Raw genomic sequence first — 15,737 nt, forward strand, 5'->3', positions numbered from 1 at the left:
GGCTCCGGCAATCCTCTCACCTCGGCCTCCCAAAGTGCTGGGATTATAGGCGTGAGCCACTGCAGCCAGTCTGATATATTAAATTTTAAAGAGATGACTAGATTCTAAGAACTTCTTCTGTGAATGGATGAATATGTTAGCTTCTTTTATGTTCGGGCTGAATCCTCTGGCATTCCCTCATGATTTTTTTGCACAGAATCAATAGTGCACATCTCATTTGGGCATCTCTGGTAATGTTTGTACAGTACTTCAGTGCTTGACCCCAAAATAGTTTAAACTGCCATTAATCTGGCAAAGCATAGTTAAATGATACCCTCATTTTTAAAAATTAACTTAAAATTCATCTCCATGAGTCACCCTAAGTCCATGGTTTATAGCAGTATATCTTCCATTTGGTCCTCCTAGATACTGTCCTTAAGAATTGAGCCTACTTTGTCTGCAGTTTTGGTCTCCCTGAAGCCCTTTTCCTAAACAGAAATGGCATTGTAAGATTCCAGTGAGAAAATAAGTTAGTCTTTTGTCAGCATCTATTTTTCCTTACTGGGGAACAAGACTATAAACCTGTAGTTACCAGTGTGATATAGGTACCCAGATATACAGAGCTTCAGCTCTTTTTCAGTTTTTAAAATGAATTTCATAGAAGTCCTTAGTCTGGAAATGGTCATGCTATAAATGAAATAAGTTGTGGACTGGCCAGGGAAGTTAACAAGCTGTTCTTTCTACCTCTGACCTTGTTATTTTTATTTTTTATTTTTTGAGTTGGAGTCTCACTCTGTTGCCCAGACTGGAGTGCAGAGGCACAATCCTGGCCACCGCAGCCTCCACCTGCTGGGCTCCAGCAATCCTTCCAGCATAGCCTTCTAAATAGCCGAAACTACAGGCACGCACTACCACGCCCAGCTAATTTTTTATTTATTGTAGCGACACAATCTCGCCAAGTTACCCGGGTGGGTCTCAAACACACGGGCTCGGGCAATCCACTTGCCTCAGCCTGCCAAAGTGCTGGGATTACAGGCTGAGCCACCAAGCCCAACCTTACTGCTGACCTTTAAAGAAGCAACCTGTATCCTCATGATGGAGCAGCGGAGCAGTACTGCCCCTCTTCTATTTCATGTGGCTTCTGGGCCTCAGGAGAAATTATTCTTCTGAAGAAGAGAAAGGCAGCAATAGTGCTCTGTAGAAAGAATTTTTTCCTATAGAGGACACAGACACACTAAAAATGTACCCAAGAAGGCAACCCAACAAACCCAGAGAGGTAGCAAAGTGGCTGCTGTTACTGCCCATATACTACTCTTCTGGCCAACCAGTCACCCCAAAGAAGATCCAGGGGTTAAAACTTCAAATTACCTATCATTGTACTGCTGCATGTTCTTCCTTCCTCAGACTCCTTATCCAGACCAAGACGAACAGTGTTCACTAGAGCCATTGAGGGCCGAGAATTACATTGGCAAGACAGCCACCTACAGCGAATAATCAGCAGTGATATTTATACAGCTCCTGCCTGCCAACGGGAAAGTGAGAGACTACTCTTTAATTCCCAAGGCCAGCCACTGTGGCTTGGTAAGTCTAGCCCTCCTCTAATCTAAGAATTTCAGAGCTCAACCTCACCTCATGCCAGGCCCAAATGAGCCATCTGCATAGGTGCAAGCAACTCCAAGTACAGTTTGGACAGTCTTCACACATATCTTTGGGGCCTTTACTAGGGACTCAGGATTTGTCTGAAGTCTATGCCATTACTCAGCTGAGGTACAGCAACCTCAAGTAGGAATTTATATCCCGTCCTTTAGGCGTTGGGAGGGGAAAGTAGTTAATCATCTCAAAGAGTACTAATAAAGCAATTAGACCAGGTTCTGAGCAACATTATATTCTACTCTGAAATTATATGTTTTGCTAAAAAAAGCACTAAATTTGAAACTTAAATTACTCTGTGTTAGTAAGTAGGACACAATCTGCATTTGTCACCAAACTGTCTTCCTTTCCTTCTTCCCACATTTCTACCTTACTTCATCATAAAAGGCTAGAACTGTTTTTCATTGTGAGTTTAAACTCTCCTCTGAAATAGTTTACTGAATTTCCCTCATTTAGTCTATCCTTGGCTTTATCACAGGATACCCATTCTGAAATAGACAATCTTTTTTAAATATTCATTTTCTGAGTTTTACAGCAATGATACACATTTTCATTGTCTTCTCCCAATTCCCTACCTTCATCTCTCACCCCATATTCTCATATTTTTTTCTTTTGTCTTATGTCAAGATCTTGCTAAATCTGGATATGTCCCTGTCTGTCTCTTTGAAAACTGTAGCCAAACACACGGTGGGTTATCACCTGAAGTTCCCTTTGATCATTTTTCCTTTTCTCTAATCCACCTCTTCTAAAACATAAATCTAGCAGCATGTGAAAAAAGTGTACATCTCATTAATAACCAAAGAAGCAAATAAACAACACCAAGTTATCATTTTTTGGTTGTCAAATGGTCAGGGGTTCTTGAAATAAAGATAGTTTCTGGTGTGGGAGAAGTTACATGGAGATAGGTACTCTCATTTACTACTGGTAGGAGTATAAATGCTTACAACCTTTTTGAAGGGTATTTTTAACCAAAAGCCTTTAAAATACATTCATACCATTTGATCTAGGAATTCTACATCTAGGAATTTATCCTGAGCCATAATTAACTAAGGACATGCATTATAGTTAGGGGGATTATTAGAGCATGGATAAAAATAAGATACAGATGAAAAAAATTGGAAACCATTTATATGTCCGACAATTGTGGATTGATTAACTCAGTGGATATACACATATTCAGTACAATTATATGTCATCCTTTTTTTTTTTTTTTTTTTGAGTCAGAGTGTCACTCTCTCCCAGGCTGGAATACAGTGACATGTTCATAGCTACCACAGCCTCAACCTGCTGGGCTCAGGTGATCCTTCCTCCTCAGCCTTCCAAGTAGCTGGGACTACAGACATGTGCCATCATGCTTGGCTAATTTTTTGTTTTATTGTAGAGACAAGGTCTCGCCATGTTGCCCAGGCTGGTCTCGAACTCTTGGGCTCAGGCAATCCTCTCACCTTGGCTTCCCAAAGTGCTAGGATTACAGGCGTGAGCCACCACGCCTGGCTTGCAATAATTTTTAATCTTATAGAAGTATATTTAGCCAGGCACGGTGGCTTCTAGCTACTTGAAAGGCTGAGGTGGAAGGATCGCCTAAGCCCAGCAGGTCAAGGCTGCCGTGGCCATGAGCATGCCACTGCACTTCAGCATGGGTGACAGAGTGAGACTCTGACTCAAAAAAAAAAAAAAAAAAAAATATATATATATATATATATCTAATAACATGGAAAAATATTTACAAAATGCTACTAAGTGGAAAAGCCAGATATAAAACAATAATTTTAATACCATCCCATTTTTAGTAAAAATTTAACAGAATAGTCTGGGTAAATATACATAAAACTAGAAAGAGTAGTTATCTCTGATTTTTATTTTATACTTTTATCTTTGCTTCCAGGTTTTTTTTTGCAATTACTTCTATAAGGTTATCTTTAAAAGAAATTAAAAAATAAAGCATAAATCTAATTTATTATAATCACTCACTGAGTTATAAACTTTTGATAGTCTTCCGTTATCTCTAAGGTAAATTCAAAGTCCATAGAATGGCATTCAAAGCTCTTTACATCCCAGACTCTACCTTTCCAGGCTGTCTTTAGCCATAAAACATAACTGTAGCTACATGGAACTATTTGCCATACTCTGAAGATGCTGCATCAAGTACTTCTTATGCTTTTACTTATATGCCTTTGCTAATATGTTTCCTTTGCCAGGCATGCCTTTCCCTGTTTGTCTACCTATTTAAAATCTTGCTTGACTTTCAAAGCACATCTCAAGTATTATTTTCTCACTGTATATATTTCTGTCGTGTTTCTAATTATCTGTGAGCTCTTTGAGGGCAGTGAATATTTTTTAATCATCTTTGTACTTCCTTTGCTCAGCATACTACCTGGCATATAACAGGATTTCAAGAAATGTATGATTTCTTGAAATGTAGCCTCTTGAATGAGGCTTCTCCCTTTAGGAAGTTGGTTGCTACCCCCAGTGGGTTCCCCTAGTACATGTTCACAAAGAGGTACTACATTTTATTATCTTAGTTATGTGTCCTTTTCTATACCATACCACCACACTGAGGCTGCAAGGTAGCTCTTTCAAGATATCATCTGTGATTTATTCAACTTTCTTTCTTTCTTTCTTTCTTTCTTTCTTTCTTTCTTTCTTTCTTTCTTTCTTTCCTTCCTTCCTTCCTTCCTTCCTTCCTTCCTTCCTTCCTTCCTTCCTTTCTTTCTTTCTTTCCTTTCTTTCTTTCCTTTCTTTCTTTCTGTTTGAGTAAAGGTCTCACTCTGTTGCCCAGGCTGGAGCAGAGTACCACAATTATGACTCACTGCACCCTCAACCTCCTGGGCTCAGACAGTCCTTCCACCTCAGCTTCCTGGGTAATTGGGACTACAGGCGAGCACCACCAAGCCTGGCTAATTTTTTGATTTTCTATAGAGATGAGGTCTCACTGTGTTGCTCAGGCTGGTCTCAAACCCCTGGGCTCAAGCAGTCTTCCCACATTGACTTCCCAAGTGCTGGGATTATAGGCATGAGCCACCACACCTGGCCTCAACTTTTTTATCTTCAAAGATAAAAGCACAATTCCTAGCATACAGTAGATGTCAGGTTGAATTTGAAGAATAGACCGAACAGACTCTTTTTGTCAAATGTGAATTTTCCTGATTTTAAATTTTAACTAGACCAAAATATTTTCTTCTCATTTGGTAGAGCATGTGCCTACAGCCTGTGCTCGGGTGGATGCCCTGCGTTCCCATGGTTATCCAAAAGAGGCCCTCAGACTCACAGTGGCCATTATTAATACTCTGAGGTTGCAGCAACAACGGCAGCTGGAAATCTACAAGCATCAGAAGAAAGGTATAGTAATTAGGAGCCATCTAACCTCCTGCAGCCTAAGGTTGATGAGGATTCTCGGGGGATACAACGCCCAGAACTTAATTTTCATTAAGTAACATGGTATGGCAAGGGTTAGGGAATTCCAGGTCATTTCATCTACTGTGTAGAATGCCTCACTTTATAAATCTCAAATTTCCTCATCTGCAAAATAGAAATAATACCTACTTGCCTCCCTTACAAGGCAGTTAGAAGGTTCACTAAGATCTGGTATGAGAAGTTTTTTTAAAACTATAAAGCTGTATCCACATATGCATTGCCAGCAGGCTACCCAAATGCAGACCACAGGACCCTATAGCTGGCTGTTGTACTTGTGGCCAATCCTGTCAACCCAAGGCAAGATAATACGGGAAACTGTTCTTTGAGTCTCAGGGTCAAGGCCTGAAAGAGACTGATAAGGAGGCAGAGAGCAGTGTGTCTCTGTCACTTTCTAAAACTTTGACCTGCTTGTTTCCAGATTTGTTGCAGAGAGGAATCACAACCATCACAAACCTAGAAGGCTGGGTTGGCCACCCCCTGGATCCCATTGGCTGCTTGTTTCTCACTTTGACTGAGGCCTGCCGCCTGAATGATGATGGCTATCTAGATGTGTCAGGTACAGGGGTCTCCTCCTTGCCATACTCTGCTCTGCTCCCTTTTACAGCCTTTTTGGTTTTTCCCCTCTTGTCCAAACTGGGCTGCCTCTGAGAGGTTCCGTCAGGCTTCCTTTCTTTCCCATACTGTAACCTGGCCCTGTGCTACTTTTAAATTTTTTCTTGCCAGACTTCCTTGCTCCTCTCATTTCATTACCATAAATGCCTAAAGAGTATGGCCCAAGGGGAATAAGAAGAGAGAGAGGAATTTCAGTAGTCAGAGGCCTAACCTAGAGCAGTCTGAAAGTAGGAAAGAACTTCTTCCACATCGTGGTTTTGTACCAATTTTAGAAATGAGAAATAGAGGGAAATAATTTAATAGAGTCTCAGATAACCAGAACTAGAAAAAGACAGAATTGATTCTTCTTTTCTTTATGCCATCACTATGCGGTATACATACATCTACTTTAGTATTTACCATGTCGTATTGCAAGTATCTCTTACTAGACTATCAGCTGCTTGAAAGCAGAAAATTATGGCTTCCTTATCTTTGTGATCCTAGCACTTAGTGCAAGGCCTTTTTTTTTTTTTTTTTTTTTGAGTTGGAGTCTCACTCTGTCACCCAGACTGGAGTGCGGTGACCGGGAGCGGCCACCGCAGCCTCGACCTGCTGGGCTCCGGCGATCCTTCCGCCTCAGCTTTCCAAGTAACTGGAACTACAGGCACGCACTATCATGCCCGGCTAATTTTTTATTTATTGTAGAGATGAGGTCTCGCCAAGTTGCTCAGGCGGGTCTAGAACCTGTGGGCTCAGGCAATCCACTCACCTCAGCCTCCCAAAGCACGGGATTACAGGCTGAGCCACCGAGCCCGGCTGCAGGGCCATTTAATAGTCTACCTATTGGATGGATGAAGGAGAACAGAAAAGAAGCCAAAACTCTGACTTTTAAACCGTGCTCTTTTCCTGAAATTGTGAACCCAGTAGTGGAACATATAAGATAATAATAAAATAGAAGTTGCATGTGTTACAAAAATGAAAACTTAACTGAATGGATCCAGATTTCTCTAGATAAAGATATAAGGATTGGCTCCAGGCCAAGTGAGGGCTGCCCTTATGTTCTCTCTTATCCCCTGCGAAGAGAATCATCATCATCTTTGGTATATTTAATATGTACAACAGTGACATTTATATCTTAGAAATCTGAGGTTACATATGGGTTTATTAATTCACTACTGACACATACTTAGCTCCTTCTATATGCCAGGCCTTGGCAATACCTAGAGCAACTAGATGGTCTTATCCCTTTAAGGTGCTTACACTCTAGTGAAAGAGTCAGATACAAAAACAGACAATTAGGGCATTGTATAATGTGCTAGTAAAAGATAAGCATAAGATTTTATACTTCCCCAATTGGCCTAGTCAGTTCATATATTAAGAAAGAGGTGAGAATCTTTGTAACTTTATGTAATCTTTTTTCATCATATTTTCCTTACTGTTCTGGGGTTCTGATTCAGCTTCCCTATGATAGCTCTTGACCAAGCTGTATCCCAAAGGTGGGAGGGAGAGAAAGACAGAAGAATCAACCAAGCCTGACCTAAAGAACCTGGTGCCCTGTTGCCCTCAGATATGAATGAAAGCAGACCCCCTGTGTACCAGCATGTTCCTGTGGCTGCAGGCTGCTCAAACAGCAGTGAGTCCTACCTTTCATTGGCCCTGGAAGTTGCTCTGATGGGCATGGGCCAACAAAGGGTAATGCCTGAAGGCCTCTACGCACAGGACAAGGTGTGCCGTAATGAGGAGCAGCTCCTGAGCCAACTCCAGGAGCTGCAGCTGGATGATGAGCTAGTGCAAACACTGCAAAAGCAGTGCATTTTACTGCTGGAAGGTAAGTAAAGAAAGGTCTGTTGTCACAATGTCTTTGGCCTGTGACCCTGAGCTCCCCTCTCTAATGGAGCACAGGTATAGGAACATTTATGACATTAAAATGCAGTGAAGATTCCCATGATTAGCAAACATGCATGAGATCCTAGGGCTCAAGTCCAGGCTGGCAAATGGAAGCATACAGATAAATAACTGCCTGGCTTGTCTTCTTACAGGAGGCCCCTTCAGTGGCCTAGGAGAAGTCATCCACCGAGAAAGTGTTCCCATGCATACCTTTGCAAAGTATTTGTTCTCAGCTCTGCTGCCCCATGATCCAGACCTGTCCTATAAATTAGCCTTACGTGCCATAAGGTGGGTAGCACTTTTCCAGTCCATTTGCCTGCACCAAAGCAGAAGTCTCCAATGCTCTTTTTCTTTGCTTATCCCACTTTCCTCTCTTTCCCTCTTTGTCTATTCTGTTGGACCTGCCATCAAGCCTGCCTTAAAATAGCTCAGATATTTTTATATGATCTAGGATTCATATCTGGGGTTCCTTGTTGGTGACCCACTTGGCTCCCTGGCAGTACTCATAGTTGATTGACTGAAGAAGCCCCTGAAATACAAATAGATATGGAGTATTCAAGACCTGAGTCTTCTGTTCCGAGGTCAACAGGCAGCCTGAGAAGGAGTTTGAGCCCTTCTGTAACTCAACTGAGTCATGGTTCCCAGGCATAGTTTCCAGAAAAATCTAGAGGAAGTAGAGATAAATATATTTACCCCAAGACTTGAGAACAATGAGCTATAGGCATCTGGTTTCCAAACTAGAATAGGAACCTTGATTTAGGCAGTTAGACCTCTGGGATGCAGCAGATCATATAGAAGGATTCATCAGTTAGACCATAGGTAGGGAGAACTCCTCAGTTAAAACAGAAAATTCCTTGGCATGTATTTCTTATACTTTAAAAAATAACCCTATGACTCTTTTTTTAAAATTCATTTTTCTCTCTTTTTACAATAAATCATGGTGTCCAGCCCTATGGCTTTGAACTGCCTTTCAAATCCATTTGCAGCGGGAACTATTCAGCTTGTTCTCCTAGTACCCAGACACTCGCCCCAAATATAGTATAGTACTATAGGTTTTAAAATCTTCAAAGCTCTACGTTAATCCTTTCCTCTCCCCAGTTCCTCCTTAGAAAGAGCAAGCTTCTCTAAGGTGGCTCAGAAGGCCAGGGTCTGGATGGTGGCTTATGACTCTTCCTGGGTCTTCTAGGTTACCTGTTCTAGAAAACTCAGCTTCTGCAGGCGACACTTCCCACCCTCACCATATGGTGTCTGTGGTGCCCAGCCGTTATCCTCGCTGGTTCACACTTGGACACTTGGAATCACAGCAGTGTGAACTGGCCTCCACCATGCTGACTGCTGCCAAAGGTGAGCATAGATAGACCTTAGGCTCCAGCATCCCCACTGTGCCTACCCAGCCATGGCCTGTCAAAGGCTTGGCCTGCCGTTTCTTGAAGAAGAGAAGCTATTTATTCTTCTTTGACCATTTAGGATAATAGGGATTCTCATTTTGATTGCTGCCATTAGTAAGAGCAACTGGGTCCCAGTCAAAACTTTGCCCTAATTATTAACTATAGGACCATGAGTATATAGAATTAAATGATTTTAAGTTGACTTCTAAGTCTAACTTTCCATATGATAAATTCACTTCATCTTTCTAAGCCTCACTTTCAAGAATCTATAAAATGGGGATTTTTGTCAATGACCTGTTAGCCTACCAGGGCCAATGGAAGATCTAATGAAGTAATCACTAAGATAGAGCTAAACTCCTTACAGCAGGGGTCCTCAACCCCAGAGCCACTGACTGATTACAGTCCATGGCCTGTTAGGAACTGGGCCACACAGCAGGAGGTGAGCAGCAGGTGAGCAGAGCTCCATCTTCTGTCAAATCAGTGGGGACATTAGATTCTTCCAAGAGCACAAACGCTATTGTAAATTGCACATACGAATCTAATGCCCAGTGATTCCCCCCATCCATGGAAAAATTGTCTTCTGTGAAACCAGTCTCTGATCCCAAAAAGGTTGGGGACACTGCCTTAGAGGTATGAGAATTTGTGGTTTTTCTAGTGCCTTACTAAAAACAGGCAGTCCAGAATGACTCTCAGGCCTTTAAACTGACATACTCCCTGTTAACTATACAGGCTTCACCACAAAGATAAGTGAAAATAAGCCCCTATATGAAAAGCTGTAATAAAATTCTAGCTACCATGGACTCTTGAGTATTTTGTACCAAGAAACTATATTGGTTTTTTTAAAGCTTTTTAAAATTAAAAATAACTTTGTGTTGTATCTTCTCTTTGTCAAACAAACTCACCTCACTACAGAAAAGGTAACAGATATAGATAAATCAATATAAAAATGATCAGCAAACCAGTATAAAAATTGAACAAAAGATGGTCAGACAGTTCACAGAAAAGGAGATACAAATGACTCTTAGAAAATTAAAATGCCTTGTATCACATGAGAAATACATATTAAAATTACCCTGAGATAACATTTTTTACAAATCTTATTGGCAAAAATCAACAAATTTGATAATAGCATCCATGTAAGGGGTCGGGAGTGGTGGTATCCCAGCACAGAGTATCAGATTCTAAGCAGGATAAAGAAGGTGACTGCAGATCCAAAGAACTCAGTAAACCTCAAGCATAAGCAACATGAAGAAAACTATACCAAGGCATACCATAATCAAATGCTTAAAGCCAATAATAGAAGACAAAATCTTACTTGAAACCAAGTAAAAAAGATACATTTTGGATAAAGGGCAAAAGTATGAGAGCAGATTTCTCATTACAAGCCAGAAGGAAAAAAATCTTCAAAAGTACTTCAAAAAAACTATCAACCTAGAATTCTATACCAATGAAAATATCTTCCAAAAACTAAGATGAGGCCAGGCGCAGTGGCTCACGCCTGTAATCCCTAGCACTTTGGGACGCCAAGGTGAGAGGATTGCAAAAAAAATCAAAAAATTAGCTAGGCATAGTGGTGTGCATATAGACTCCCAATATACTTGGAGGCTGAGGCAGAAAGCTAGCCTGAGCCCAGGAACTCAAGGCTGCAGTGAGCCATGATCATACCACTACAATCCAGCCTAGGCGACAGAATGAGACTCCAACTCAGAAAAGAAAAAAAAAAAAAGAAATATAAACCTTTTTCAGACAGTAATCGAATTGAAAATCAATACTAAAAAGATAACTGGAAATTCCCTCAAATTTTTGGAAATGAAACCACATACTTTTATATGACTTATTCATGGGCCAAAGGAAAAAAAATTACAAGAATATTAGAATATGTTTTGAACTGAATGAAAATGAAAGCACAAACCAAAACTTGTGGAATGTTGCTTAAGTTTTACTTGGAAATTTTTAGCAATAAATACCTACATTTGAAAGAAGAAAAGTTGAAAGGTTTCAAATTAGTGAAAGAAAGACAAATTAAGGCCAGGCTTGGTAGCTCAGCCTGTAATCCCAGCACTTTGGGAGGCCGAGGTGAGTGGATTGCCTGAGCCCACAGGTTTGAGACCCACCTGGGCAACTTGGAGAGACCTCATCTCAACAATAAAATCAAAAATTAGCCGGGTGTGCTAGCACGCGCCTGTAGTTCCAGCTACTTGGAAGGCTGAGGTGGAAGGATCGCCGGAGCCCAGCAGCTCGAGGCTGCGGTGGCCGGGAGCAGCCACTGCACTCCAGTCTGGGCAACAGAGTGAAACTCCAACTCAAAAAAAACCAGAAAGACAAATTAAACCCAAGGTAAGAAGAAGAAAGAAAATAAATATTAGAGCAGAAATCACTAAAACCAAAAACTAGTTCTTTTTTAAAAAGATCAAAGCCGGGCTCGGTGGCTCAGCCTGTAATCCCGTGCCTTTGGGAGGCTGAGGTGAGTGGATTGCCTGAGCCCACGGGTTCGAGATATGCCTGGGCATCGAGACCTCATCTCTACAATAAATCAAAAAATCAGCCGGGCGTGGTAGTGCATGCCTGTAATTCCGGCTACTTGGAAGGCTGAGGCGGAAGGATCGCCGGAGCCCAGCAGGTCAAGGCTGCGGTGGCCGGGAGTGGCCACTGCACTCCAGTCTGGACGACAGAGTGAGATTCCAACTCAAAAAAAAAAAAAAAGATCAAATTGAAATATTTGTCAAGATTGATCAAGAAAAAAAGAAATGAAAGATAAAAATGACCAGGATCAGTAAGGAGAAAGGTGACGTCATTATAAATCTAAAGACATTAAAATGATAATAGAGGAGTATTACTAAGAGCTTTATGTTAATATATTCAACAACATAAATGAAATGAACTAATTCCTTGAAAGACGCAAACTACCAAAGATCACTTAAGAATAAATAAAAGTGAACTAGGTATATCCCCAAAATAATTGAAAACAAGGACTCAGAGAGTTACTTGTACACCCATGTTTATAGTAACATTATTTACTACAGCCAAAAGTAGGAAACAGCCTAAGTGTTATCAAAAGATGATGGAATAAACAAAGTGTGGTGTGTGTGTGTATATATGAGTATATATATTTATATATATACATATGAAAATTATTCAGCCATAAAAAGGTATGGAATTCTGATACATAGTAAAACATGGATGAACCTTGAGTACATGCCAAGTGAAATAAGTCAGATACAAAAGGATAAATATTGTATTATTCCACTTATATGAGATACCTAAAATAGTCACAGCCAAGTAACATCAGTGGAGTCTAAGCTAGTGGGTGAATATTTGAAGAGGAATGAAATAATTACATGGTGTCCAAATAGCTCTTCACAAAATTCTCATGGATCATAAAGGAAAACAGCATAATTTACCATACAGAAATCTAGCAGATATCATGTAACCACATTAAGTGGTCAGTGTTAATATAAATTCACAGAAACAAAGTAGAATGGAGTAAAACATAGAATAGAGGAGAAATTAATAAAGACAGAAGAATAGAGACTGGGAGAATGACGAGTTATTTAATGGGTAGAGTTTCCATTTGGGATGATAAAAAGTTCAGAAATATATAGTGGTAATGGTTGTGCAACATTGTGGATGTACTTGATGCCACAGACTCATACCCTTTGATAAATTTTTTTTGTTTGCTTTTTTTTTTTGAGTTAGAGTCTCACTCTGTCGCCCAGACTGGAGTGCAGTGGCCGCTCCCGGCCACCGCAGCCTCAACCTGCTGGACTCCGGCGATCCTTCCGGAAGCCTCAGCCTTCCAAGTAGCTGGAACTACAGGGGCGCGCTACCACGCCCGGCTCATTTTTGATTTATTGTAGAGATGAGGTCTTGCCAAGTTGCCCAGGTGGGTCTCGAACCCGCGGGCTCAGGCAATCCACTTACCTCAGGTTCCCAAGGCACAGGATTACAGGCTGAGCCACCAGATAAATTTTATGTTATATATATTTTACCACAATAAATCATTTTCAAAGAAATTGAAGTAGCTAAAAACTTTACCATAAAAAAAAATGCAACTCTAGATGGCTTCACTAATAAATTCTACCAGACATTTAAGGAAAATGTAACAACAGTGCTGCACAAACTTCCAAAAGAATGAAAAGGAGGAAATGTTTCCCAGCTCAGTCTATGAGGCTAGCATTACTCTGATGCCAAAACCAGACAGAAGTCATTAGAAGAGCTACAGAATAATATCCCTGATGAGTATAGGTGCAAAAATTCTAAATAAAAACTTTAACAGATTGAATTTGAGAAAATAGAAAAAGAATAATATACAATGATCAAGTAGTATTTATCCCAGGAATGTGAGGTTGGTTTAGCATTCAAAAAAATCAGTCCTATAATTCACCATATTAATTGGGGAAAAAAAGAAATCCACATGATCATCTCAATACAGAAAAAGAATTTTATAAAATACAACATCCATTTCTAGTAAAAATAACAAGAACTCTTACCAAACTTGGAATAAACAGGAACTTCCTCAATGTGGTGAAGGGTGCCTGCAGTATATCTGCAACTAACCATATACTTCATGATGAAAGACTGAATACTTTCCTCCTAAGATCAGAAACAAGGCAAAGATGTTTGCTTTCATCACTTTTATCAGCATCATATTATTGGTTGTTGCCAGTGCAATAAGACAATGAAAAAAATAAAAGGGCAACAAAAAACAAAAATAGATAAGTGAGACTAAATCAACTTAAAATTTCCTGCATAGCAAAGGAAACACTCAATAGAGTGGAAAGGAAAACTGCAGAATGGGAGAAAATATTTGTAAACCATATAAGGGGTTAATTTTCAAAATATATAAGGAACTCCTACAACTCAATAGCAGAAAACAAATACTAATAACCTGATTTTAAAATAGGCTAATAACTTGAGTAGACATTTCTCCAAAGAAGATACACAGATGGCCAACAGGTATATGATGCTCAACGTCACTAATCATCAGAGAAATGCAAATCAATGAGATATCAACTCACTCCTGTCAGGATGGCTATTTTCAAAAAAAGAGAGAAAAAGGATAAAATATTGGTGAGGTTGTGGAGAAATTGGAATTTTTGTACACTGCTGGTGGGAACGCAAAATGGTACCACCACTATGGAAGGCATTATGAAGGTTTCTCAAGATACTAAAATAAGAACTACCATAGGATCTAGCAATCCCACTTCTAGGTATTTATACAGAAGAATTGAAATCAAGATCTCAAAGCGATATTAGCACTCATATGTTCATTGCAGCACTATTCACAATAACCAAGATGTGGAAACAACCTAAAAGTTTATCAGTGAATTAATGACTTCTTTTAATGTGGCATATGCATAAAATAGAATACTAGCCAGCCTTTTAAAAAAAGGAATTTTGCAATATGTAACAACATGGGTGAACCTTAAAGATGTTATGGTAATTGAAATAAGCCAATCACAGAAAGAAAAATAATGCATGATTCCATTTATATGAGATATCTAAAATAATCACAGCCATAGAACCAAAGAGTGGAATGGTAGTTGTCAGGGACTAGGAGAGGGAGAAAAGGGAAATTACAAATCAATAGGTAAAGTTGTAATCAGGCAAGACACATAAGCTCTAGATATCTGTACCTAGAGTCAACAGTAATGTATTGCACACTGGAAAATTTGTTGAAGGTAGATCTCATGGCTAGTGTTCTTACCACAATAACATTTAAAAAGAATTTTTTTTAAGTCAAGAAGAAACAGACTTTCTCAGAGAAAAAAAGAAAAAATAATTTGCTGCTGGTAGACCTGCCTTGCAAGAAATGTTAAAAGAAGTCCTTCAGCCAGGCTCGGTGGCTCAGCCTGTAATCCTGCGCCATGGGAGGCTGAGGTAAGTGGATTGCCTGAGCCCGCGGGTTCGAGACCCGCCTGGGCAACTTGGCGAGACCTCATCTCCACAATAAATAAAAAAATTAGCTGGGCGTGGTAGCGCGTGCCTGTAGTTCCAGCTACTTGGAAGGCTGAGGGGGGAGGATCGCTAGAGCCCAGCAGGTCGAGGTTGCAGTGGCTGGGAGCGCCCACTGCACTCCAGTCTAGGTGACAGAGTGAGACTCCAAATCAAAAAAAAAAAAAAAAAAAAGTCCTTCAGAGAGAAGGAAAATTATAAATGTTTAGAAACTTGGGTTCACATGAAGAAAAAAAAAGAGCATTAGAGAGGAATAAATGAAATTAAAATGAAACCTTTAGTTTTTTGTATTATTAATTGATCTGACAGATAACTGTTAATAATAGCAGTACAATTGAACCTTGAGCAATGCAGGGGTTAGAGACACTGACTTATATAGTTGAAAATTCACATGTAACTTTTGGCTCCCCAAAAATTTAACTACTAATAGTCTATTTTTTACCAAAAACCATATCAATAACATAAGCAATCAAGTAACACATACTTTATATGTTGTATGTATTACATATTGCATTCTTATAATAATTAAGCTAGAGGAAAGAAAATGTTTTTAAGAAAATCATAAAGAAGAGAAAATACATTTACTCTTCATTAAGTGGAAGTGGATCATCATAAAGGTCGTCATTCTCATCTTTGTGTTGAGGAGGCAGACAGGAGGAGGAAAAGGAGCGGTTGGTGTTGCTGTCTCAGGGTGACAGATGTGGGAAAAAATTTGCATATAATTGAACCCATGCAGTTCAAACCCTTGTTGTTCAAGGGTCAACTATATATTGAATGATCATAGCTTCAAAATAAGTTAAATGAATGACATCAATTAGTAACTGTCGGGAGGGAAAAAGAACTGAGAATATTTCTTTTTTTTTTTTTTTTTTT

General features: G+C 39.8%; 1 protein-coding gene across 1 annotated transcript in view; it reads left to right on the forward strand.

Moving 5' to 3' along the window:
- ZSWIM5 (zinc finger SWIM-type containing 5) overlaps positions 1–15,737 on the forward strand; it is a 56,665-nt gene that overhangs the window by 34,020 nt on the left and 6,908 nt on the right. The window contains 6 exon segments of the mRNA XM_008067665.2: positions 1,384–1,560; positions 4,822–4,968; positions 5,462–5,599; positions 7,202–7,462; positions 7,674–7,809; positions 8,708–8,865. Of these exon segments, the coding sequence (XP_008065856.1) occupies positions 1,384–1,560; positions 4,822–4,968; positions 5,462–5,599; positions 7,202–7,462; positions 7,674–7,809; positions 8,708–8,865 (1,017 nt within the window).

This window comes from Carlito syrichta, unplaced genomic scaffold (assembly GCF_000164805.1).
Source record: "Carlito syrichta isolate Samal-C Ts95f unplaced genomic scaffold, Tarsius_syrichta-2.0.1 Scaffold309730, whole genome shotgun sequence".
Taxonomy (NCBI): Eukaryota; Metazoa; Chordata; class Mammalia; order Primates; family Tarsiidae; genus Carlito; species Carlito syrichta.